The sequence below is a fragment of the Phasianus colchicus genome, chromosome 1 (genome assembly GCF_987193195.1).
Source record: "Phasianus colchicus chromosome 1, bPhaCol1.hap1.1, whole genome shotgun sequence".
Taxonomy (NCBI): Eukaryota; Metazoa; Chordata; class Aves; order Galliformes; family Phasianidae; genus Phasianus; species Phasianus colchicus.
The window spans coordinates 47586022-47611082 of NC_143436.1; the positions used below are offsets into that span (position 1 = coordinate 47586022).

The 25061-nt window shown below is 36.9% G+C and overlaps 1 protein-coding gene across 5 annotated transcripts in view; it reads right to left on the reverse strand.

Annotated features, from left to right (window-relative positions):
- The window catches only part of ANKS1B (ankyrin repeat and sterile alpha motif domain containing 1B), a 409696-nt gene that overhangs the window by 168692 nt on the left and 215943 nt on the right, over window positions 1–25061 (reverse strand). For all 5 annotated transcript variants that reach the window (XM_090140258.1, XM_090140254.1, XM_090140265.1 and 2 more), the window contains one exon: window positions 2182–2280. In XM_090140258.1, coding sequence (XP_089996384.1) covers window positions 2182–2280 — 99 coding nt within the window. The remainder of the gene's footprint in view (window positions 1–2181; window positions 2281–25061) is intronic.

A 25061-nucleotide genomic window follows, 5' to 3' on the forward strand; every position in this document is an offset into this window, starting at 1 on the left:
TGCACTTGAATTGAGACTGTCTCAGACACAATTACATACTGGGAGAATTCATTGAGAGTGGCTCTGTGGAGAAAGACCTAGGGGTCCTGATGGACAAAAAGCTGGACATGAGCCAATAGAATGCTCTTGCAGCCTGGAAGGCCAACAGTATCCTGGGATGCATCAAGAAGGGTGGCCAGCAGGGAAAGGGAGGGGATTGCCTCCCTCTGCTCTGTCTTCATGAGGCCCCATCTGGAGTACTGTGTCAGCACAAGAAGGATGTGGAGCTGTTGGAGCAGGCCCAGAAGAGGGCTATGAATATAATCAAAGGGCCGGAGCCCTCCAATGAAGATAAGCTGAGGCAGTTGGGCTTGTTTAGCTTGGAGTAGAAAAGAAGTCTCTGGGGAGACCTCATTGTGACCTTTCAGTACCTGAATGGGAGCTTACAAGCAGGAGGAGGATCTACTTTTTACATGGTCTGATAATGAAAGGACAAGGGGAAATAACTTTAAACTAAAAGAGTGGAGATTTAGATTAGATCTTAGGAAGAAATTCTTCACTCAGAGAGTAGTGAGGTGGTAGAACAGAGAAGGTGGTGGATGCCCCATCACAGGAGGCATTCAAAGCCAGGTTGGATGGGATCCTGGGCAGCCTGATCTAGTAATTCGCAACCCTGACCATGGAAGGGGAGTTGGAACTGGATAATCTTTAGGGTTCCCTCCAACCTAAGCCTTTCTATGATTTTTTGATAATTATAAATATTTTCATATAGCACTAAAACATGAAATATAAAAAAATCATTCATTAATTCTGAACAATTTAAATGAATAAAAAAGAGTTGGTTTCTTCATGAAATATGAAAAACAAACAAACAAAAAAAATACTTCAACTAAGAGCAGGGATTAAAATTGCAAAGATTTTTTTTGAATGATAGCATTGTTGAAGAATTCATAAATTCACATTTAAACTATAAATATCTATTGTAATTCATCAAATACTACTTTTATATACACTAATACTTGCACCATTTATCTCACTTGTCTAATATGGTATATGGAATATTACTCTCTTTAATCATGTTTGTTGTTTCAGTGCATAGACTCAAATTGTAGTATACAAAGATTGTCTAGCACATCCATCAGTGGAAGCAATTTACAACTTTACATATTTCCCATACAAAATAAATCCTTGTTCTCTTTTACAGGCAATCCATAAAATCTTTTCTAACAAACTATTATGAATCAAAAATCCTCTTGGCAGAATCAGACTCATGATCCAAACTGAAAAATCCTCTAATGGCTCTTCTTACTCTCCATCACTGTCAAACTGCTAACAGTTTAATCTCTCTTTACCTTGATCATTCCACACATGCTGCTCCCAAACTCCAGAGTACTCCATACACTTTACATCAGATGCTACTTCTGTCTCAGCATCTCTCATGGCAGCCCTCTGAGAATCAGTGGTGTCTATGGCTTCTCATTCATTCTCCTTACACAGCTTTCTAAAATCTGTAAGTTTTCATGCTTAGCCCAGTGTCTTTCATTTACGTATTCAAGATTCTTTGCTTAGGAACATTAGCAGAAGCCTGCACTGATATCATGCTGTTGTGCAAGATATAAGCACCATGCCTTTATACCTCTGATTTTAAAATCTGAAGCTTAAATCAGCTAGCACTAAAAAATGATTGGAAAATGACTGTAAGTTGTTATGTCCACAGCTGAGAAGCAAAAATATAAAGCAGCAAATCAAATACGGAGCCTGCAGGAAGTCTCCAAATCATATATAAAAGGCAAGCTTTAAGAAAAACATGTTTCGTCCAAAGGTATGAAGAATACTTATAAGATTCTTTCTTCAAAGGGAAAAGTACTTTCAGGTCAAACATCCAGTATTCATTGACAGCCTTATTTACATATGTGTAATGACAGAGTATATAAAAAGATTAAAAAACTAGAAGAAATTAAAATAAATTCTTAAAAGCTGTAATTTGAAATTACAGATTTTACACTCCTTTGTTTTATTTGTTAATTGTCCATAGAAAGTGGGTTCAATGTAATGATATTACTTTATTATACTTTTGCACATACAACAAATGATAACAAGATCAATAGGGAATTATGTTTAACCCCATTCAAAAAAGTGCTTTAAAAAATGTGAAAGCTGTAGGTGCTAGCTCTCTCACTTGGATAATAACAGAAACTATACCTTTGGGAGAAGCTGGATTGCTTGGAGTATTCTCTGTCTATGTCCAGAGTTAAGTATTCCTATTTCCAAGAGATCTTGGTCTTCCATTACATTGCTTCCCTAAAATGAGAGAAAAAAAGGGTAGAAATAAAATGAAAAATAGCAGATGACTTCAACAGCTTGAAACAAGCCCCTTCTGCTGGGTTTAGAAGGGAACACTTTGCTTAAGTTATTGTATTGGAAAAGATTAACAAATGACTGATTCACTGTCACATTGACAAAACATGGGGGAGGGCACTTGAACTCGTGGACAATTGCTATACTGCTGACACCCGTATCAGTAGAGAAACTGTAGCTCCCAATAAAGCCAAAAATCAGATATGAACCTTCTTTCATTTGACTGGAACCAAGGACTATAGAAATAATAGAAATATTCCAAAACTCTTCATTTTTTTCATTATCCTCCCAGTTATGTTCATTTAATTCAGTCTTAAAAATATTTAACACATAATAAGAAAAGCAAATGGATGAGGATAAAACTCTTTAGTTACTTATCAGTAAAATGCTGAAGAAACCTAAGAGTGAGAGTGGTATCCACAAACCCCATATAGTTCCCTTCCCTTGAATTTAGCTGTACCAGTGCAGCCCAAACGTTACCCATTGCTGCTCTTATCTCACCGATTGAAAGCAGGTCAAAAAATTCTTGACATACAAACACCAATTAAAGCCCATCTGTCTAAACCATACACAAAATAAAAATCCATAAGCAATTCAAGCCTCTATTCTTAGGATCTTCTAGCAGTAGGAGACAAAGTACAACTACACAAGTAAGAGGGTAATATGATTCCTAAAAGATGATCCTGCAGTTCATCCAAAGAGTGAGCCATACAAAGTGCAGTTCAAGGAGTCTGGCAACACGAAGGTGGAAAGTTTAGCATTTGAAGGATAAGGTACTTGATTAGCTGGCAGTGACTATTATGAGTCACAGGAGGCACAACAGTAGTTTAAAAAGTGAATTGCAGTCAGGGATCACACCAAGACGATTCAAAGTAGGCTGGCAATCCTGCATTCCATTTCGACTACTTCATTTCAGACCAAAAGATAGAAAAGCTTCCAACTTTTTTACTTTTTTACATTTATGAAGCAATCCAGCAAAAAAGCAGATGACCTTTCTGAACTCCTACCCCTAGAAGAGCCTTATGATGCTAATTTGCTAAAATGAAGAATTTTTACTATTTGCACTCATTTAACATCACCATGAAATAGGCTTTATGCAAGCAAATCCATGAAAAACTTTATCTCCACCTTTCTATTTAGCTTGCTGCTTCTGATTCAATAGAGATTTTAAGGAGCAGCAAAATCAAAAGCTGAGAAGCTCATAACAGAACATACTTTAATGCTTTGCTGAATCAGGGCTTAACAAAGGGTATGAATTATTTCTGAATATCAAATCTCCTGTCCCACAGCAACATGGCTTTCTTTCAAAAAGCACAGTGAAATAAGCAATGCTTCATCCTGTTTGGCTGCTAAATCTTCTCTCCTTTCAGATGGTCTGATTAGTTTACAGATGTACTCTTGAGGACTCTTAAGTGCTATTCTGCAGAATATCTTGCAAAATCTAAGGGAGGTCTTTGTAAGGCAATCATGGAAACATTACAAAGCTATTACATTTAAAATTATATTTCACAGTAAGGGGTATGATTTAAGGCTACAAGGTTGCAAATCACATCTTGAAAGAATTTGTGCATGGCATCAGAACAGCACTGCTCTGAAGAGAGAAGCTGTGCAATCATGTCATTTTAAGTACATCATGTTGTATAAGAGTGCACGCAGCACAGGCTGTGCAAACAGTGATAGTGATAAGGTGGGGCTAATACCCTTTTTATCTTCCTCGCAGACACATACAAAATGTCATTTCTCCTTTTCTTCCTTTCTAGGTTAATTAACCTAAAGAGGACTGCAAATTTAGGGGAAGAACTGGGGTAAAAAACAAACAAACAAACAAACCTGCATTTTAGGTTATTTCTGCTAGAAATATCTAGCATAAATGGCTTTATGAAAGAAGCCAACATAAGATCCTGTCCAAAAAAACAGACTATATATTTTCACTCATTTTAATAAAGCGACAATTTGTTTACTGCTGTTGCTTTCACTTCCTTGTTTGAGCAATGCTTCCCCTTTTTAAACAGTTTTAAAGAAATACATTCCACATCAATTACATCATCGCTGTTTTCCAGGTTTCACCCCCTATCACTGTATGATGTTTATGCACAATCAGTGTGTACTCATCACTGAGCTACTACATACTGTTTATTGGTGTCACAAACCTTGGCACTCAGTTTAAAATATTGTAAATTTACAAGCCAGTTAAACAAATACTCAGGCACAGGAAAAATGCTGCCTGTTTGTGCCAAGTTGCTGCTTGGCAGAGACAGCATTATTTTGTTAATTCTTTACTATTGTGGTTTTGGTTTTTTTTTCTGTGCTAGGTCTTTTTTTTTTTTTTTCTTTGCCATTAGTTTTTTTGTTGTTGTTGTTTCTTTGTTTTAATTCAGGAAAGCCTGGAATTAATGTTGCCTCCTTGTCCTCAGTCTGTGAAGGCAAGAACCTGGTCTTCTTGTGCTTCAGTCTTGGAGCTTTTCCTGTGTTACCATCAGTGTCAACAGCAGCAGCCACTCATCCCTCCTGTAAAACAGATCCTGTTGTCTCCTCCTTAGGGGTAAGCCTGTTCTTTATCTCTCCACAAAAGCAAATAGAAGAACTTCAGATAATAATTCTTTCCCTTGCTGCTAAGGAAGAGTAAATTGATCATAGAAAGCTGCCTCTGAAGGGAAAGAAACAGTCCCCCTTACTTCTATCTCCCTGGTGTCTGCTTCCATCTCCCCTTAATCCCAATCCCTGATTCTCTTTTTACCTGATTTCTCTTCTTGCTCTCCTACAGCCTCCTTTCATAGCCTCCTACATTGAGAGTGAGCATAGCCTCACTTCCTTCTTCTTGCTGCAGCAGATCAAGGATAAGAGGAGAATTTGTCTCCCTTCTCTTAGATGCTGTGCACACATTTATTATAAACTGGGCCAAATTTAACCTCAATTAACTTTATAGAGATGACATGGCAAATTTAATTAAAATGAATATGAACACAATAACGTTTTTTCACACTATTTCAGACTCAAAAATAACTGAGCTATATTAGCTGAAACATTCACCAAAATGAAATAATTCTAGGAGACACCTAAAGAATTTCAGTCTACAGATTTAACTTTGATATGCTTATATACAAGAAAACACAGGTTCTTATAACAGAAAATATGGGACAGCAGTCTCTACTTGTTCTTATGATGTAATAAAAACATAAGAGGCTTTGTGGTGATTTTACAGCTTTCCTAAATCTATAGGAAAACTTAGTTGGAAGGAAAACTTCTCAGAATTAAAGCTGTAGGAATACATAAAAATTCTCTATACTAGGGCAGATTCAGATCTCATCAGTTTCACTTTACACTGTTGAAATTCCTATCATGTAAATGTGTAAGGGATAGGCTTACATATGAACTGTAAATACTCTGGTTCTGAAGTTCACTTGAGGGAATAGTACAGCTAATGCTCCTTGGGCTCTGCAGCTCTGCATTACTCACAGGAATATCGTCTTTATCCCTGTAAGGACACAGAGGAAACTCATCTCCCAAGTAAGAAAGCAATAGTTATCAGAACAATTAGGCTCAAGAATGAAAGAAAAATTGCTGCATGATAGGAGACTGGAAGCATATGAAAAGTAATATAATTTAGAAAACTCAGAAACTCTGCCAAAGACTGATATAGCTCATATAAATATAGTTCGTTAGAGCAAAAGCCATGATGTTGTAGTATGAGTTAAAGACTTCACTGGCATTTATTTGGAATGCTCCACACAAAATCACCTCTGGCACCATCTACCTGAAGTTTGTACACCCTTTCAAAAAAATGTTGCTTTCAATTTTAATGCTAGAATCCAGAAGTGTCTAAGTACAGATATACAGAATCTTTATTAAACAATTTAATTTGAAGTATGTCAGGTTTACAGCAACATAAGTACTGCCTCTATTAGAAAAAAATCCTGGTTTAAATACATTAGACAGCTCAAGGAACCTCTAAAATCCAGTCAAAACAAAAGTTTTATAAACTCATAGACAACTTCATCTACTATCAAAACAGAACAACTTTAAAGATATATTTTTTTTAAGAACAAAAGCACTTTGAAGATCTGTCCCTGAAGATATTAAAATATTTTAGAAGAATGCACTAGGATGGCAGGCACAAGAGATGTTTCTCATTGTTCCCTTTTGTACCTATGTCTTTAATCTTCATATATGTTCTGTGCTAGAGACCTAGATCAAGAAAATTCCAGTGGTTGGTTATGTCATTTGAGTAAAATAAAAATAGCAGATAAACTATAAAACAGATGCCAGATATATCACTAGACTTATCTGAAAATTCACCCTGTAAAGTTGGGAGTGAGAGAGTGTGGTGAAAAAACTACCTGCATATTCATTTTTGGCTTATTCTTGCTCTTCACCTTGGCTAATAGATTGATAATCCCATAAAGATTGGAGAGAATTTCCATAGATTTTCATGACAATCAAAGTTCTGGAAAAAAAAACTTCAATGAAGAGATACATCCCTGTGTGCAAACAGAGTAAAAACTGGAAGAAAAAGAGAAAGAACCAACTTTTTTTGCATTTGAGACTCTTTCTTTCCTTTATGAAAGTAAATAACATTATGTAAGAAATTGAAGATCTGGGAGAATTCTATGTATTGGCAGCACCAACTAGACCAGCTTTTTCTCTGCTCATCTGTGTCAGCCAGAAAAGGAAAAGAAGTGAACTGCTGCTCACCAGTTTGAATTCATTGGCTGTGCAGACATCGGTGAGACTAAATTGAGCTGCAGGTGCCAAGTGCCACTGGAGGTGATTTTCCCAAGAACACGGTTGTTGAAGCGAAGGGAAGGATGACTCCTGTGCCTATTATAGTGTTGATGGGGTAGTGTTGGGATATGCCTCAGTATTATTTCTTAGATAGAGCAATATGCTCTCCTTTGCCCTCTTGCAGCTGCCCCAGTAGTAATCAGAAGCACTTTCAACATGCTATCAGTAGAGACGTTGAAATGTCAGCATCAGTGGGATGTAATATATCACAATGAGTAAGATCAGAGTCTATGTGTATCACAGACAAGGCCCGGTGATTTTTTGAAGGGTCTTATCACTATTTCTTCCAATTTGTATTGCAGTGAATCACTGGCTGCCTGAGACTTGTCACTGCAGTAGCAGTGACTGGGGGCAACCAAATGGAGATAGAACAGCAAGCCTTGTAATTGGGTTAGCAGGGTTGCTGGAAATATGGCACAGATAGGAAAAAAGATAATATAAAAGGTAGTACACTTAGCTGGGTTATTTGAGAGTGCTATCATTCTTGCCACTCAGAGAAAAGAGTGGGAGCAGTGCAGGGGCAGACAGGAACAGTCTTCGATTATGCATGCATAAAGATAGAAAAACAGACCAATAGCACCAGAAAACTCTTTTCTTCCTTTTGCTTTCCAACCCAAGTAGAAGAGAAAGAAGAGACAAAGTGAGCAGCCATCTTACACCAATGGGAAGGAGTCCTGTCCTGAAGCATATATTCAATAGCTACTTAAAAAAGTCCCATCCTCACTGCATATCACTTTACTATTCACCCACTTAATGCTAATATCCCTGTCAACTGCATCCCTTTGAAATAGGTGACATCTAAACTGTCTTCTGGCTAGCAACAAATTAAACACAGCTTATAAGATGGTTAAGGACACACTGAATAACCATGCCTATCCTTTTCCATTGTCTCAATCATATGCCACAAAGTTTATAAATTTTCATCACAACATAGCTTTTTCACGTGGTAAAAGAGGTTATTCCTTAGAGGCTTGCAAGAAATGACTAGAGAAATGAAGTTTTTAATAATGAAAACTGCTTCTTATTAGTGAAAAATTTCAGGCAATGTATCACATTTCGTCTCCCAATGAGAACTGGCAAACGACCAGAATTTAGCAAGCTTCAGTATGAGTGTAAGGTTGCCTCTCACTAGTATTGCCACTGTTAACATGAAAACAAGATCTGTAAGAATGATTATTGAGTGAAATGTTTAACTCATACTTTAAAGTCACAACGATTTATCAGATTCCTGGAGATACTGAAGAAATTGTTATTTCACCTACAAGCCTGACAAGACTATGCTAGAAACATCCCTTGGGGAAAAAATAAAAATTGATTCTAAAATATGTTAGGAAGAATGGACCGAACACATCACAAATCATTTGGTAGCATTCTTCTAAAATTATATTGCCTTTAAACTACTGACATTGATACTTATCCTCAATTCTCACTCTGCTCTATTATCAGTCTTTATATTTATGACTTCCTTAGCAATTAAAACCTTCACAAAAATAAAGAGGAAAGCTGAAGACAGTTTTCAATGTTGCAGTTATTTCTTCAAAAAGTAATAATAACTACTATTGAAATCTTAATTTAAAAAGGTTATCAGATAAGAGCAATGGATAGCAATTCAGATCAGTTAAGGCACAATACCACTCAGGGAATTTGACCTCTGATTTGCAAACTATGCATGAAGATAGAAGATGACCTAAATGGGATCCATTTCAAAAGGAGTCCCAGCAGACCTCAAGTCCCACTCTACCCATGTTTTAAAAATCTCTCTCTGGTTCACATTCAGCTCTTCCAGAAAACCTGAACTAACCAGTACCATCAAAGGCCTTTCCAATATTGATATTCAAAAGAACATGCAGTCACAGACCTTTCATACAACAGTAGTAGTTAATTAAAGTACAGTGATAATTAAACAATACTGATAGCTGGGACAAGGATTATTGTAGGAAAAATTCTGCTATTTTTATCTCCTCTTCCTTGTAGCACTGATTCATTACAACCACCACAATTGTCACATGCAAATTAGCTGCACAGATAAGGTGGCAACTGAAAAAATTACCTCCGATATTGCACTTGGCCCACTTAATTATGAACGCTGTTGACCCAACTCTGTCTGCCTATTTAGTCATAACAATTCAAAAAACAATTACTAATACCTACCTAAATTACATATTAATGTCTTGAATGTATATTGCAAAGATAATTTCACTTCATTTGAGTAATGAGAACTCTGAGGAGTCTATATTATACCATTATTCAGATTACTTGAGATAAATGCTAGTTATCCTAGATGCTAAATTTCTCAAAGGGCTTACTTTAAAATCAATATCACTGAGAGCTAATTAACAGACTTCTAAATTCTTGGGAAAATATTCCTTTCTCCAGTGAGTCTGTGTGTGAGTATGTGAGTACAGTGAAAGACAAATATGGTATTTTCAGAAATAAGAATTCTGAATACATGCGCTGCTGCAAGATGGGATTCTACTTAAGCTTGGAGTTTTTGTAATAAATGAAGGAACCCTGCTTATTTCCAGGAAAGTCTCACAGAGTAAATGTGCATGTTTCAAACTTCAATTCTGTCTGCCAGATATTTTCTTTCTCATGTTTTTATCAACCCTAGTCATGTTGAGCCATGCAAATCAGTCCAAAAAGTAAAAAAAACATAGTCAAAGCCTTCGACTGTAAAATTCTGGGCAGAATCTATGTTTTAAGAATAACTTATTTAGAGAGGAGGTCTGTGAAATGGCAGTAGGAAAAGCATATGCTCAGGAAAATACTTAAGCTTATACATGCCTATGCCCTGAAGTTACAGCTGTGGTCTTGCAAGACTTTGCTCAACTTCTGCTTGCATCTGAACCGCACTCACATTGTTTTTTGCTTTTACCTCTGGGCTCTCTGTTTTTTCAGTTATGACCAGATGGAGCAGCTTGGAAACTACATCCAACTGTGCTTTCACGTGAATCAAGAAACAAGGCTCTGCTTTTTAGGTATCACAGGAGCACGATCTTATGGGATGTCACAGGGCATGCCTAGGACAGAGCCATAGAAGCATAACAGGAGTGGTAGGTTGCACTTTCCTAAGAATGTGACCGAAGAATGAAGAATTCCTTTATGTTTTTTTTCTTTTTCTTTCTTTTTTTTTTTTTTTTTTTCTCCATAGCACAGCACATTTACTAGAGGATTCACACAGAAGGGAAAAGATCAGATTCACATCTTTCTCAAACTTAAATTTGGATTTCCTAAAATGTGAGCAAGCTGCACAATAACTGATACGAAAGAACATTCTAGGATTGAGGCAGAATTTTTCAGTGCTCTTGCTTAAAGTAAATCACCAGGGGGAATTCAGTCAGTCAGTCATGTAGGAACGTTATCCTTTACACCAGCAAGAGTTGGGGGTGGTAAATTGGTCTTACACTGCTTTTGCAAGAAGTGTTTCTGGTCTAATTCCAATGACTGCAAAACATAAGAAGTAGAGAAAAAGCTAAACATTCAGAACTATCTCTTGCAACTGAGTATCTTAACACTTGAGCTACAGAGTCATGCTTCTAGAGTGTATTGTAATTCAAAAGGTGGTGGTGAGCAAGCTGCCCTCATCCAAGTGGACAATTTTGATATCAAGATTCAGCCTGCAAGATGGAGAAATTAAGCCTGCAAATGTTTTCTGAAGCAGGGTTGCATAAGAAGGCAAAATCTTCACGTATAGCTCTTGCTTTGGAGTATCTTGCTGGTCTCTTCTGCTTACTGCTGTAAAGCTCCTTCTTAAACAAAGAAAAAAAAAAGATCCACACAAGAACTGGAAAGCCAAAGTGACCATGCTTTCTGTAGCCACAGCTATCTGCATTTTTAATGAGGTCTTTGAGGCCTCACCTGCCTGTTTGGGGTACAACTGTGCACTGCGAAATGAAGCCACAGTTGTACTTTCAGGCACCCAGACCCTTTTCCAGATGTAGATGTTAGCAGCTGGAGGCAATTAGGACAACTAAACTTGCTTTTTAAATATTTTATTACAAAAGACAATAAAAAATATGAAGCCGCTTCCAAAAATGAGAAGTAGTGGAAAATGGATTGTGTTTTTATGCATCACTGAATTGCTGTGTTTAAATGTATTTCATGTTCATGCCTCTTTTGCTCTGCCATGGTGCAGCAAGGGTGAAAGGGAAGAGATCTGCTGTAAAACAAGCTGGAACATATTAACTTTCTCTAGGTGAAAATTAAAAGGTTGCAGGGCAAGTGCAGTCAGGCTTGCCAGATAAATTCAACAGCGACAGAAAAATGAGCAAACCCTGGAACACAGGAAGTTCCATACTGGACAACACAAGGAAAAACTTTACTGTGAGGGTAACAGAGTGCTGTAACAGGCTGCCCAGAGAGGTGGTGGAATCTCCTTTTCTGGAGATACTCGAGATCTGCTTGATGCTTTCCTGCTCAGCCAACTGCAGGAACCTGCTGTAGCAGGGGGGTTGGACTCAATGATCTCCAGAGGTCCCTCCCAGCCCCTATGACTGACTCCATGATTATACTGAGACCCATTTTAATATACTCGTACATATTTTATTCATTAAGGCAGATAGAAGGCACTGTAGGATTGAACAAATTATTGTTTCCCATTGCACACATGAGATTTCTGATACCTGTGATTTTTCTAAGACAAACTGTTGTTATTTATTTCCATGGTATATGCAGAGGCATTACTCTTTGGGCCCCTGAAGCCCAAGAGGTAAAAGAGATGGTCTCCATTTTCTTCATACTGTTTCTAAAAATATGAGAACATTTGATTAAGGGTTGACAATTTTCTTTTCTTCCTTTCCTTGTTCTTGTAATTCATTTCACATGGGAAGTGGGCTGTGTTTTTCTTATTCCTTCCAATCCAGCAGCTGGGTGGCTGGCGTTGCAGGCCCACTCTCGTCACCATGGCAACCAGCAGCTCGCTGTAATATGATCCCATGTGCTTCATGTCACTACATGGGGTGATTATTCTCTGATAACAATCTGGGAAATGCTTTTCCACATTCTCATAAAGGAGGATTAATCAGCGTTCCACTGCACGGCCGTCCTGCGTGGAGCACGGCACTGTGTCAGGAAGCACTTCGTGCACAGTCACTTCACGAACGGTTCATGCCACAGAGGCTGAGCTCAGTGCCCACTGGCGCTGCTCCTCAGGAATGCACTGGAGAATCCCTGCGTTAGCAGGAATGACTATGCTAGGTGAGGGTGAAGGCCTGCCTTGTTGGTTGGGTGTCTCTACTGATGAATGCTTGGAAAAGCAAAATATATTAATAATTGCTCTTATATAATGCTCTTGTACTGTCATCGGTGGGCTAATTTAAAGCTAAGCATATGAGTATTTAACTACGTTAGAGAGTGAGTGCTGAGAGCAGATAGAAGACCTTATTTTACTAAATAGAAATCCAACTCAGATTGCTGGTATATATAGCTTAGTTGCCCTTCAGTCCCTAGAAGAGGTGATTTACCATCCCTGTTCCAGGTTGCAGCAAGTCATCCCCACGCTGCACTGCTTTTTGTGTGTTGTACAGGTTCTGGACTGTTAATTCTTACAAATTAACTTCGGGATGATATATTACAAAATAAGAGCTGTCCCTTCAGTAAAGCTGTGTTAATAGGTCCAGACTGATAGATTGCATGGCAGAAAGGATATTTCTTCTTTCCTAAGGCGAATATTCCACTCTTTCCTATAACACTTGAACAAGGTATAACTGGGCAATACTTATAAATCTGAAACATAAGAACAAACAAGAAAAGAAGTAAAAACAGATTTCTGGCTGTGAAAGTCAAATCCTACACTTGGTACCTTCTGTTCCCTTTATCCCTTCCTATTGGCTTTTATTCCCTGTGTAATTTATTCGCAATACACTTTTTTTATCCAGACCTAGTTAAGGAAATACTATGTCAACTAGTATCTAGTTAACTAAATACTAGTAAAATAAATGCTGTGGCCTTTCATTCTGTTCGCATTCTCCCCTTTATTTACACATTTTTCACTCTTGCAAATATTCTTGCATTGTTTAGTTGCACACAACACAAAAGTAGTAATCAGTTTGACTACTGTAGTTCTGTTTTCTACCTGTAGCAGAGTAATTAGGGATTACAAATACTTAGGAAATTATTCACAGAACATTATCTTTTTATATCAATCCATAAGAAGGTATGTAAAGACAGCTATAATCTTTTAGTAATGATGGATATATATATAAAAAAATAAAATCCATGCATTTCAAGAAGTGTGTTCGCAGAAACTGAACTATGTAACTTGAACCAAAGCAACTACTAGCTGCAAATATTAAAAGTCACAGATTGGTTTTATGTATCTCACATTATTTGGTTTAAAGAACTTTCTGTGTAAAGGTATACATGCTGTTATTTATTTGATCATGGGATTTATTTGATTACTTGTTTTATAGGATTACTCCTATAGACATGCCACATTTTCTTAAAACTCTGAGTTACAGGTTCAAAATGAGTATGAGCAAAGCTTGACATATTCATAGAGTAGTATTACCTGTATGCAGATTGATCAATTCCCAAAATATTGTAGAAGACCTGCAATGTTGTTACACACTTGATTTTTGAAGTATACGTGTGAGGACACCTTCTGCCATAGTCCACTAATCCTACACTCTAGAAATTCATTTCCTTTAGTCATAAAGAAATCTTCACACAAGTCATGTCGCTCCGTATGGAACACTCCCTCCTTCTACCACTGATGGCTATCCACCAATTTGTTTCCTACACAAGGATACTGCATTTGACAATCAACATTTAGGGACTTTTGGGGGTTTCCATTCTATCAAAATTCTGATGCTTAGTAGGTTTCTCTGTGAGCAAGCTTTTTCTAATTTAACTTTACAATAAAAAATGTTCCTCATGGTCCTGACTGGTACTTGAGTCACACTGGTCCTCCTCTGGCTCAAATAACAGCTCCAAAACAAAACTATGGGTTTGTGTGACAAGACAGGAGACTATGTCAGTGACAATACAAGGAGACTATGTAACTTCAGTTGATATTGTTTCTGTACTTCCCTACGCCTTCTTAAAAGGAAAGCTACTGCACTAAATAAAACAGACAAAATAAGAACAGCTGATCCCTACTATATATTAAAGCAATTTTCCAAAGTCCCAAAGTTACAAATTACCAAAATGAAGACTGGCTTACCAGCCTTCGCCACAGGATACATATTCTATATGTGATCATACATAGAATATAATTATATTTCTGAATAATCCATGAATTCAAGCAGGGGGATTACAAAACGAGATTGCTGGTATTTTTAGCCTTTATCTTTCCCTGTGTGGGTCCATGTCTTATATATATTTTTCCATTGAAAGCTTCACCAGTAAGAATGATTCACTTTCTTCTGACGTTTTTTAGACATTCATTGAAATAATAATAGACAGCTCCAAAACAGCAATTAATATATTTTATATGACTCTGAAAGGTGCCATTTTTATACCCATTATACAGATAAAGAATTAGAACAGGACTAATTAGGGCCTGGATTTGAAAAAAAAAATAAATTCTCACTGCCTAAGTATAGGGATTGTTTTCTTCCAGTCCAATGACTACTTAGTACTTACCTACATATATACTCAAAGGAGACCTACAGACAAGTTCAATTTTAGCTGTGAGCTCTCACACTTCAGCAAACATGAATTTTGCTCCTTCTTTTGGACATGTATATCAAAGCATTTTCAACATACTGCTGTCAGGAAAGTTTGTCTTAATATGTAGCAAACTGACCAGGAAATTCGGAAGTCACTTAGGAAAATGGAACAATCTGAATAATACGGTATTACAAACCATGCTGTAAAGCATTTTTGGCTTTCTGCAAGGAGTCAAATGAAGCCCAGCCAAGGAAACTAGCTCTCATTCAGCATTAGCTCTGTTGTGTCAGAGCAGTCTCCCAGAATAACAAAAATGCCTCTGAGATGGCTATCCAGTTTAATGTCCTTCTGCTTTGTTTAGAACTACATAAATGTGTTAAATCAGTAAAAAGACTTAGTTGTGAGGCAACTCTCTCTGCCTTCCTTCCTTTTTCTCCTCCTTCCTTCCTTCATCTGGAGACAAAAAAAAAAAAAAAAAAAAGGCATTTCTAACGAGGAGAGAGAAAAGGGAAAAATTAGGAGTAAGGGAGCACAAGAAGAGTCCATTTTGAAGGGATCGCATCGCAAGGAGAAAGCTCAGAAATACATGTGGATTTTGTAGTACTCAGATATAGAGAATCTTGGAAATAAAAAAGAAGGAAGAATAGTAGCCAGTATCTACAGAAGAGATGAGGAATACGAAGATATAGTTTCTCCTCTGAGTTTGATTTAACAAAAGCAATAAAATGCACAACTTCAAGATTAAAGTAATTAAAAACTACTTATAACTAGCTCATACATGGAAAGTGTTCCTTATTTCATTTTGTTTGGGCCATAAAAATATCAGTAAGTATTAAGTACTCATTTTATTTCATGTAATATTTTTAGCATGAGTCCAGTAGTTGTCACTGAATTCACCCAGAGCTTAACTGACTTAATGAGATCCCTCAGGCAATCTGGTTAACTCCTCAGAAACTGTGCTTTCCAACTACAAGTACTTTGAAAAATGAACTTTTTAAGGTGAGACACAAGCAGTTAGTTAACCACAAGATAGCTCTTAATACACAGATTTTTCCATCCCAGTATCCTTTCTTGATTTTATATATGTGGTTCAACAACATTACATAATTTAAGCAGATAATTAAGGAAGTAGAGAACTGGTTTTTGAAAACTCACAATCCAAACCAAAGGCTGACCTCAGAAACAACCCTTAGGCATACTGTCCTGTGCACTTTTTAAAGACCAGGCTTCTTATGCATGTGCTAGCAAGTGTTTTTTTATTCCATTTTCTCTCGAGTCTTCAGTTCAAGAAGGAAAGAAATTGTCATGTGTCTTGAACAAATACATACATGAAGCAAGATTCATATATATACGTAAGAGAGTTAGAGAAATCAATCTGTACAAGTAGGAACAGCAGAATTTGCAGACAAAAAGCCTGATACTGCAGAGAAGCAATTGTTTTTATCAGGGTTCTTCTACATGCCTCACTCTTGTTGCATAAAGTTACTTTTCTAGGATAAAGATAGAGATGAACTATATCTTCAGGCTACTATACAAAATCCAAACATCAGGTAATAAAAACTTCATGGGCAGAATAGACATATTTCCAAATGTCAAGAGAGAAGGAAAGTGAAACAAAATAATTTGCATTGTCAATTTCTAATTCCTTTCCGGTAACAAGAGGCATGCCTTGGGAGTTCAGAGATGCTAACAGAGCTGTATTATTCATAGTACATTAAAAAATGGATCAAGGCTAAAAACCAACTCAGTTTTTTGCAATCTTTTAATCTTAATGCAGCATGGAACTCCAACATGTAACTATTGTTTTTTTATAAACAACATCTTAAAATGGACTTTTTATGTATTTTTAAGGGGAGCTGTTTGGAGAGGGCATACCTGAAACAGTGAAAAAGCTGTTAAACAGTGGACACTGAAGAACAGAAGCCATCAAGCGTTCAAGAAATTTTAAGAGCTGAAACCAGCTGCAAGATACCTGTTTTTAGTGTGAGCTGTAAGATTACAATGAGTTAGATGCAGGTCTTTTCCCCTGTCTCCATAACCACAAACAAGGGATTGTGCACAGAGGGCCACTATTAGCCAGTTCATGGCTGCTAACTTAGGAAATGAAGTGAAACACTGCTTTGGCTTTATACCAGAATGGCCATTTGATAGATGCTTATCCAACCTACTTTTACTCATGGTATTTCATTTTTTAATACTTAAAGTGATTTTTAGCACTCACTTGCTCAGCAACCTTATCTCTCCACATCTGCCTCCTGTATAAATACTATAGCTTTGGTATTATAAAACTTGCATCTAGAGCTGGTCTTCGGCATCAAAAAATTTCAAATAATCATTACAACAGTCAAAGAATTTACATAAACTTAGAGCAGGTATTGGTGTTCACATCAATAATGCTGTTAAATCATTCAGATTCCAGTAATAAAATGAAGTACTTTGTAAGATAATACTAATAAAAGCCTGAATCATGAGATTTTGAGCTAGTCATGGGTTGTACACACCTTCAGTGTATTTACCATCAGCTTCAGAGCAGCCAGTTTAAAACAAATACAATGCATGGTTGTACAGAAATTTTATCCTGTATGCACAGCAATTGAAGCTTAATGAGACATAGCAAAAGATACACAATATGATATGTTTCAAACCCAATACAATGGCTAACTAAGTGAAAAAAGAAAAAGACCAGAGAGCAGATACAGTTTTCATTGTGTCATTTTGTATTTGTGATGAAATCCTTAGACCCTGGAAAACATTTGGACAAAATTTCTGGGACTGGCCTGTGATGCTCTATTTTATGAAAAGCCAAGTGTTTCTAACTGTAGACATTAATTTTTAACTGTCTAAAACAAGTTATCTTCTATAGTGTTGTAATCTTTTCTGACTCTTTGTAACTCATTTTTAAACTGTGAATGTTACTTCCAAAGCCAAGGTGCATATTTGGATATAAAAACACTTTAAGACTGATAACACAATTCCAGTGCTCCCAGTGAACAATACTGGCCACATGTATCTCTCTGCTAAATGAGAGGAGAGGTACTCTGAGGACCTCAGCATTGTTTAAAAACAAAACCAAACAAAACATTGGGCTAAGGTTGTAAATTCATTAAGCAATGCAAGAAAAATAAATACAAGTTTTACTCGTTAAATTTTGTTAAACTGTTAAAATTTAGTTGTTTGAAATGCGTGCATGTGCATGCTCAAGTCTCAGCACACTGAATGCAGTGGGAGTTCCGAGGGAAAAATAGTGGAGAAAGTTGTAGTTCAAGACTGTATGGTAAGTCACATGAATGTGAAGGACAAACTGCAGCCACGTATCTAATTCTCTGGCTCTTTATATTTGAGCATATGGAATTTTTCACCTTTGTGCTCTTTTTGTGTGTGCGTGTGTATGAATAGGCAGAATGGACAGCTCTTGTGAAAGGCAGGCAGAACAGTAAGCATGCTGATAGGGGTTTCACTGGATGCACTGCTTTTGGTCACTATGAGGTTAAAACTGGTGCTGAAGAGTTGACGCCACAAAAAAATATACGGTCAGGGAATGGGAGAAAGAATCATTTTCAACAGTGTATGGGAAAATGGAAGTTGTCTAAACAGAAGAAAGCTTAGGTGCTGAGGAAATGTAAAGCAATCAGGCAAACTCTACTGAAGTGTTGCTTGCATGGCAATTCTAGTACATCATTTTAGAACAGCTTTTAAAAGGTGGTAGTAAATTTACTAGCAAAATTAAACTTGTCTCCTTTGTTGAAAGGAGATTTTAATTATTTTTGAGGAAGGAAAGCTTCTCATCTATTTGCTAAGAGGCACAATACCTTGTAAAATAGATTACCTTTTTACTGGTTTCTCTTAAATATTTTGATTCTCTCTTAACTGCACAGTTACTTCATTTGACTTTATTTTCATCCAACTACATCCCATTGCCACATTCTAACCACCCCATTTTATTCTCACTAGACTCAGCACTGATGATAGCACCTATCTGTTACTAATACTACCATCCATTTCTTTCTTGAATAAGGCACTAGCTGTATGGTGAAAGGATGAAAACAGGTCAAGAGACTTACATTCACGATGAATCCTGTGATTTGTATTTTATCTATCTTCTAGTAATTCATTCATTCTCCAGGAGTTCTAGAATGTTGTTACTGAATATTCCAGTATTTCCTCCCTGGTGTGCTAAGACTCTTAATCAAACATCACCTAACCTAGATGATTCACATATTTTAATTAATGAAGTCTTCTTGTAGTATGATCACTCTCTCTCCTTCTCTCCCCCTCTCTGTAATATTTCAGCGCCCTTCATTAGTTCTGTGTTTCTCTAATTCTTGTACTTTGTTCCTTATGCTAAGACTAAAATGACTCATAGCAGTGGTCATAACTTTGTAAATATTCCTTTTAGCTATAGCATATTTAAAAATTTTCCAGAATGCATTTTACTCACATAGTTAATGTGAGGTCATTTTCCCTACTATTTTTACCCTTATTTTACTTAGGTTGTTTAGTAGTTCTTTCATAATGTGTTCTCCATTTTTCTTATTTTAGATATAGTTTGTTTGATTTTTTTTTTTCATCTGCATAAACACCTGAGCTTTTTTTTTTTTTTTTCTTAACAACACCCACTCTTCCTTGATAAAGACTAACATCTGAGATTCTTATGCTTGAAATTTCCAGTTACCTGTTAGTATCCATTAATCTTTCCCTGAAAACTCCTTTAGCATTGCACAGTGTAATTATCTGTAATCAGGCTCCTCTGTACTACTGTCTCCTTCAAACATCTTTAGCTTAGTCATGGAAGTCTGTGTTCTGAGATTAATTTACCAACTGGTCCAGACTCCATTTATTTGTTTCTTATTGGACAATACTGTTCTAAAACAATATTATACACATATATATATCTTGTTCCATATTTAGTTCCTTTCATTGTGTGATTTCTTTTTGTATTAAGTATTTCCATATAAAACAACTAAGATTAAATTGTAACTTAATTTTACATACAGACTATTGGTCTATCTTTGTCCTGCATTACAAAGCTTTCCACTATTTACTGATAAATATATAAATGTAAATAAACTGATTATCCTTTGAATCTTCCTTCCTAGAATGTCTCCTTTCTTAACATTTAGGCTTTCTGTTACTTTTAATGCTCTTCTTCACATTGCCATCTTTTCCACATTTTTCTTAATTTGTGAAGAATACCATTATGTATTTCATTCTATATGCAAACATTTATAATTCTTGAAGATGTATCATTTTGTTATTGGTAACAAAATCAGTTGTAAAGATTTTGGCCTTAAATAAATGCATAGTAAGAACATACTGTCAGAATGGCATCTCTTATTTTATGAGGTAATAAAATAGCATTCTAATTTTATCACATTTAGAATTTTCAGCTGTTTTATCAACCTATCTTTCAGATGAAGTATTTGCTAGCAGTTTCTCATAAAATTCTACTTGTAGCCAACAGAAAATTCCTTGTATTTGTAGTCTCAGAATTTTTTAGGATTCATCAGTGTTTGCACACTGAGATGAAGGTCTTTCTCTGAACCAGGCAAGCTTTCAGCTCAAACACAACATTTAAAACTAACATTTAACATATTGTTAGAACACATGGGACTAATTTCAGCCCTTAAGTACTCACAGATATATATAACAAAATAATTTCACTTTTATTGGTGACTGTACCTGCAATGGCTTTCAATGTCTGGTTGGATAAATTGGACTCACCCTCTTATTTTAGCATGGGTTTTACTGAGTCCAATACATTTATATGTACACTGGACAAGCTCTTTTCTCTCAGACTTAGTGAGTTTTTCAAAAAGTCACATAGACACTACGTGTCACTGTCCTGAATGGAAAAGGTGAGTGAAAGGATTCTCCATTGCATACACTGGCATCTGGGTGATCTACCAAGTATACAGGCTGCATGCCTTGTATGTATGACCTTGTGTAGAATAACATTTAAATACAGATGGCAAAATAGTGTAGAAAAGTCAGACAAGCCCTCATCTAAAAGTTAACTTAGCAAAGCATAGCAAGAACATAGATGGACCCATCTATGATCATATTTTTACCATACAACTGTTGAGACAGGTTTCAACAACCTCTGACTATCAAGGAATCCACCATACCACGGTATCTTAATAATTAAGTTTGGAGATGGATTCCATATGACTCAATTTTCCAAATAATATCAATTAAAATTGTCTTTTCTTCTGTTCAACAGTTATTACTGCCAAATCTTTCATAAAGTCTTTTGTCAAGTGCAGGATCATTCACCCACCTACAATGCCTCTGTTTTTTACACACATACCACATATATATTTATACATATGTATGTATAAATATGAAGCAGATCCTTTTAAAAACCTTTTCTCTTGAGGAAAATCAGAATAAGCACTGCCTCTCCAGATCTTTTATCTATAGAATCATGATGATCATGATATTATATCATAGAATGATGAATAATGATAGAATGATGAAGAATGGTCTGAGGTTCCCTAAAGACAGGAAGATAGTGCAGGATATTATTTGCATATGTGATATTGAGGAGTACATGACGAGGCCCTTCTGCTCCATGACTAGCTTAAGTAACGCTATAATGGAACCACTAAGTGGAGAATGCAGAATAGGACTATTTGTGAGAAACCAGTTGCTTTTGCTAGATGAGAGACACAATCTTCAACTCAGGCATGCACCTGAGCTCAACTCTTCAGGTCTTGTAATAGGAATCCCTATTTGGATCAAAAACCTCAAGCTTCTGGTTTGGATGTTCTAAGAGAGGAGAAAAAACTTCAACAAAAATAATTTCTTTCATTTTTTAGGGACACTGGGTAGACTCTAGCCCAAACACAGCCATTTAGATTTTTACGTCTACAGAACGGCTTAAGGAGACCTAGTAAAAAATAGAGCCTTGAAAGAAATTCTGCTGATCAGATTAATCTACGTTATTTTATTCTAATAATTAGTCAGCCAGTCAGCTAAATTGTACTTTATGCTCCTTTGGCTTTGATGGTTAACCAGATGCTTTATCTATTAGGCCACAAATAAGAATCTAGGCATTCGAATGCTGTATTGAATTCATTGCATTGAATCTCCAGATGACTATGGGTTTCCCATAGAACCTGTATCATACATTCCAGGTATACATAAATGTCTTAAACAAGTAATTCCAGTATATGGGTGACTGACCTAAACACCTACTGACTGCTTCACTAAAACTAAACGGTGCCTCATTATATGTTTGCTTAACAGGTTGGCCTACGGGACGAGTTGGCCTGCCTCATGAGCTACAGTTGCAAAAGTCTGTCAAGGTGAAGGAGAGGAAGACTCAGAAGAGTGTAGACAAATAGGCACTTGGCTCATCGTAGAAGCCAGGGCCATGCTGGCACTGAGAGAAACTCCACAGTTTCAGTGCAGAGCTCTGTAGATAAAACAAAACTAGGAGAAGTCCTGGGGCTTGCAAGTGAGGTCCAGTTAAAGAGATTGAAACTCCTAGTACCAGGTTTATATTCTAAGATTTCACCCGATGTAAAGAAAACCACCGATTATTCCAGCACCAGGAGGACTGGCATTCTTTCTGTGATGCTAAAAGCATGACTTGCTCCATATAACTGACTGAGTTTTAAGGCTGCCTTAAACAATTAATCATCCAGGCTAGACTACACATAGACAATGCTGTCTGAATTCTCTTGTGCTTCAAATGATTCATGAGTGGCCTGATCCGTCCCTGTGGTAGCCAATGAGGACCTGGAGAACTCAGATCGTGGATGTTGCAAAGGTCAGTCTGCTCTCTTAAGCATTTCAGGGGCTGGCTGGCTCCTGAGAGTCACTAAGGTCACTACAGACTAGAACCCTTGTAGGACATTGGCCTCTTTTTCATTATCTGCAGCATGGCTAATTTAAGTAAGGTGTTGGCAGACTGACTCACTCTTTCTTCTCATGCCAAAAATCATGAATCTCTGTATCAGGTATTTTTGGACAAAAGCTGCAGTGATCTCAGCAGGTGCAAGACTTGAAGCTAATGCATGCAGAAAATTTTGTTCAGGTGTATATCTCTCTAAAGAAATGAAATTGCATCTGTCCTTTACACTTGATACAGTTTTAAATCCTCCAAACAGATTAAAGGCAAGAATTACTGGTTGTTCCAGCACTGCAAATCCCAGGAATGAAACCTGAAGATAGACAGCAGATAAACTTCAGCTGACTAATAAACCATCGGATTTAATAAAAAATGAAAGGAAAAGAAACAGAGAGGGGGAGTAAGGGAGAAAGAAAAGTCAAATCTTAGCTCAAAACTAAATTCAAAACAAGCAGTTAAGGGGAATTGAGAAGGTAGCCCATACCTAGCATCACTGTGAACCTGAGTAACTCTGTAGGTTGCTGTGAAAGTAATGCCTCCTATTTATTTCCATGGAAACTACAGCAGATACAAAGAGTACAACACTATTCGATAGAGCAAATTCTCAGCTGCAAAACATTATTTTTCAGCTCAGTGACCAACTTACATTTTCACTAGCAGTAAACAAGAACCCGCATCCTGCACTCATAAAAGTCTGTGCCAGCAGAGGTGACCCAGTGCTTTACAGCTGTTATGACAGAATAATTGCTAGGAAAATACTGCTCATGCAGTCCATCAGCCAGAATAGATGGAAGGTGCCAAATCCAGACTGTGTGGTGGATGTTGTAGGACAGTCCAGCTATGATTGGTAATATGCTCCACGGTCTTCAAACTGGTATGGATCATAGCATTATCATGTTGTAAGAGAAAGGTTATCTTCTTCTCTGGCTTGACTCTGGAAGTTTGAGCTTTCAGCTTCATGATGTAGCAGTCAGAGTTGATGGTTTATCCAAATTCCAAAGTCTACTGCCCACTGCCAATTCATATATTAACCATTACCCCCTTCCTATCCCAGAAGACAGTGCAGATTACTTTACCCACTGACAGATGTATTGAGTTTTTTCTCTGATGAGAAATTCACTCCATGGACTGCTGTTTTAACTCCAGCTTGTAATAGTGACACCACATCTTGCCACCAGTAATAATGTGATCCAGGAAACCATCACCTTCAGCCTTGTATTTGTTCAACAGGTCCAGATAAATGTGCATATGATGTTCTTTCTGTTCCCATGTGAGCATTTGTGGGGCCCACCTGTCATAAACTTCATCATATTCCAACACTGCCACCATCATTTCCAATGCATTGAAGCCAATATTCATCTCTATACACAATACTCTGATTGTAATCTGCCAGAGCTGATCAAGATGCTCTTCATTTCATTTCATGATCTGACATCTGTGCATGGCCAACCAGAAAATGTATTTTCTCTCACATCACTGTCTCCACTGAAACATACAACCCACCACCTCACCATGCTCACATCCAGTATTTGGTCTCCATAAATATTCAGCAAATGTCAATGACTGTCAACAGGTGCCATTTTTTCTGCATGGAGGAATTTGATGACACACCTTTGCTTCACACACACTTCCATGTCAGATGCCATTTTGTCAGATTGCCCCCCTGCTGCCATCTGTCACATGGCAACAAAGTGTAACAATATTGGTGGGAAGGTTCAGCCTGTACTGCCATGCCAAAAACATCTGCATCTGCCATTGTGGGCCAGAATAATAAAGTAGGATGCATTACTTTTGGAACTGCCCTTGAACTTGTGCAGGTAAGTTCACAGATGAATAAAAATACTTTATTTATACATATGAATATAAACAGAAAATAATTTAAAGAGTTTGGACTAGATGATTTCCAAAGCTCCTTTCCAATCCCTATGACTCTATGAAATAAATGCATAAGCAAATAAGATATTAAGAAGAAGAAAATCATGTTACAAGCTCTGTGTGAGCTAGAAATTCAAGATTCATCTCAGCTACATATGCATCAGTAATGTAGAACTGCCTTCATCTGCTAATTATGAAGAGCTGTCCTGACTCTGGTCCTCAGTATTATCTTTCAGTTTGGTCTGAAAACTGCTGGATTTCCTTCAGTACCTCAACTGGCATTAAATACCTAAGCAACTCAATGCATCTGTTAAATTTTATAATGGTAGCTCTTTAGGATTTAGTGTCTCTCATCTCAGAGTTTTAAACTCCATCCTGTAGTAGCCCTATGCCTTGGTTTCCTAATAGTGAAAGAGAGTGAATTCTTAAAAATATTTAGGCAATATGTATATCTTCAGGCTATGCAAGTCACTTAAGTACTTGGAGGATTAGAGGTGCATGTGTGTAAATTCACAGCAGCAGTGAAAGTCTACTGTCCATTGCCAATTCACATATTAGCCATTATTAGTGAACAATACTTTGGAATGTCAAAAAAACACAA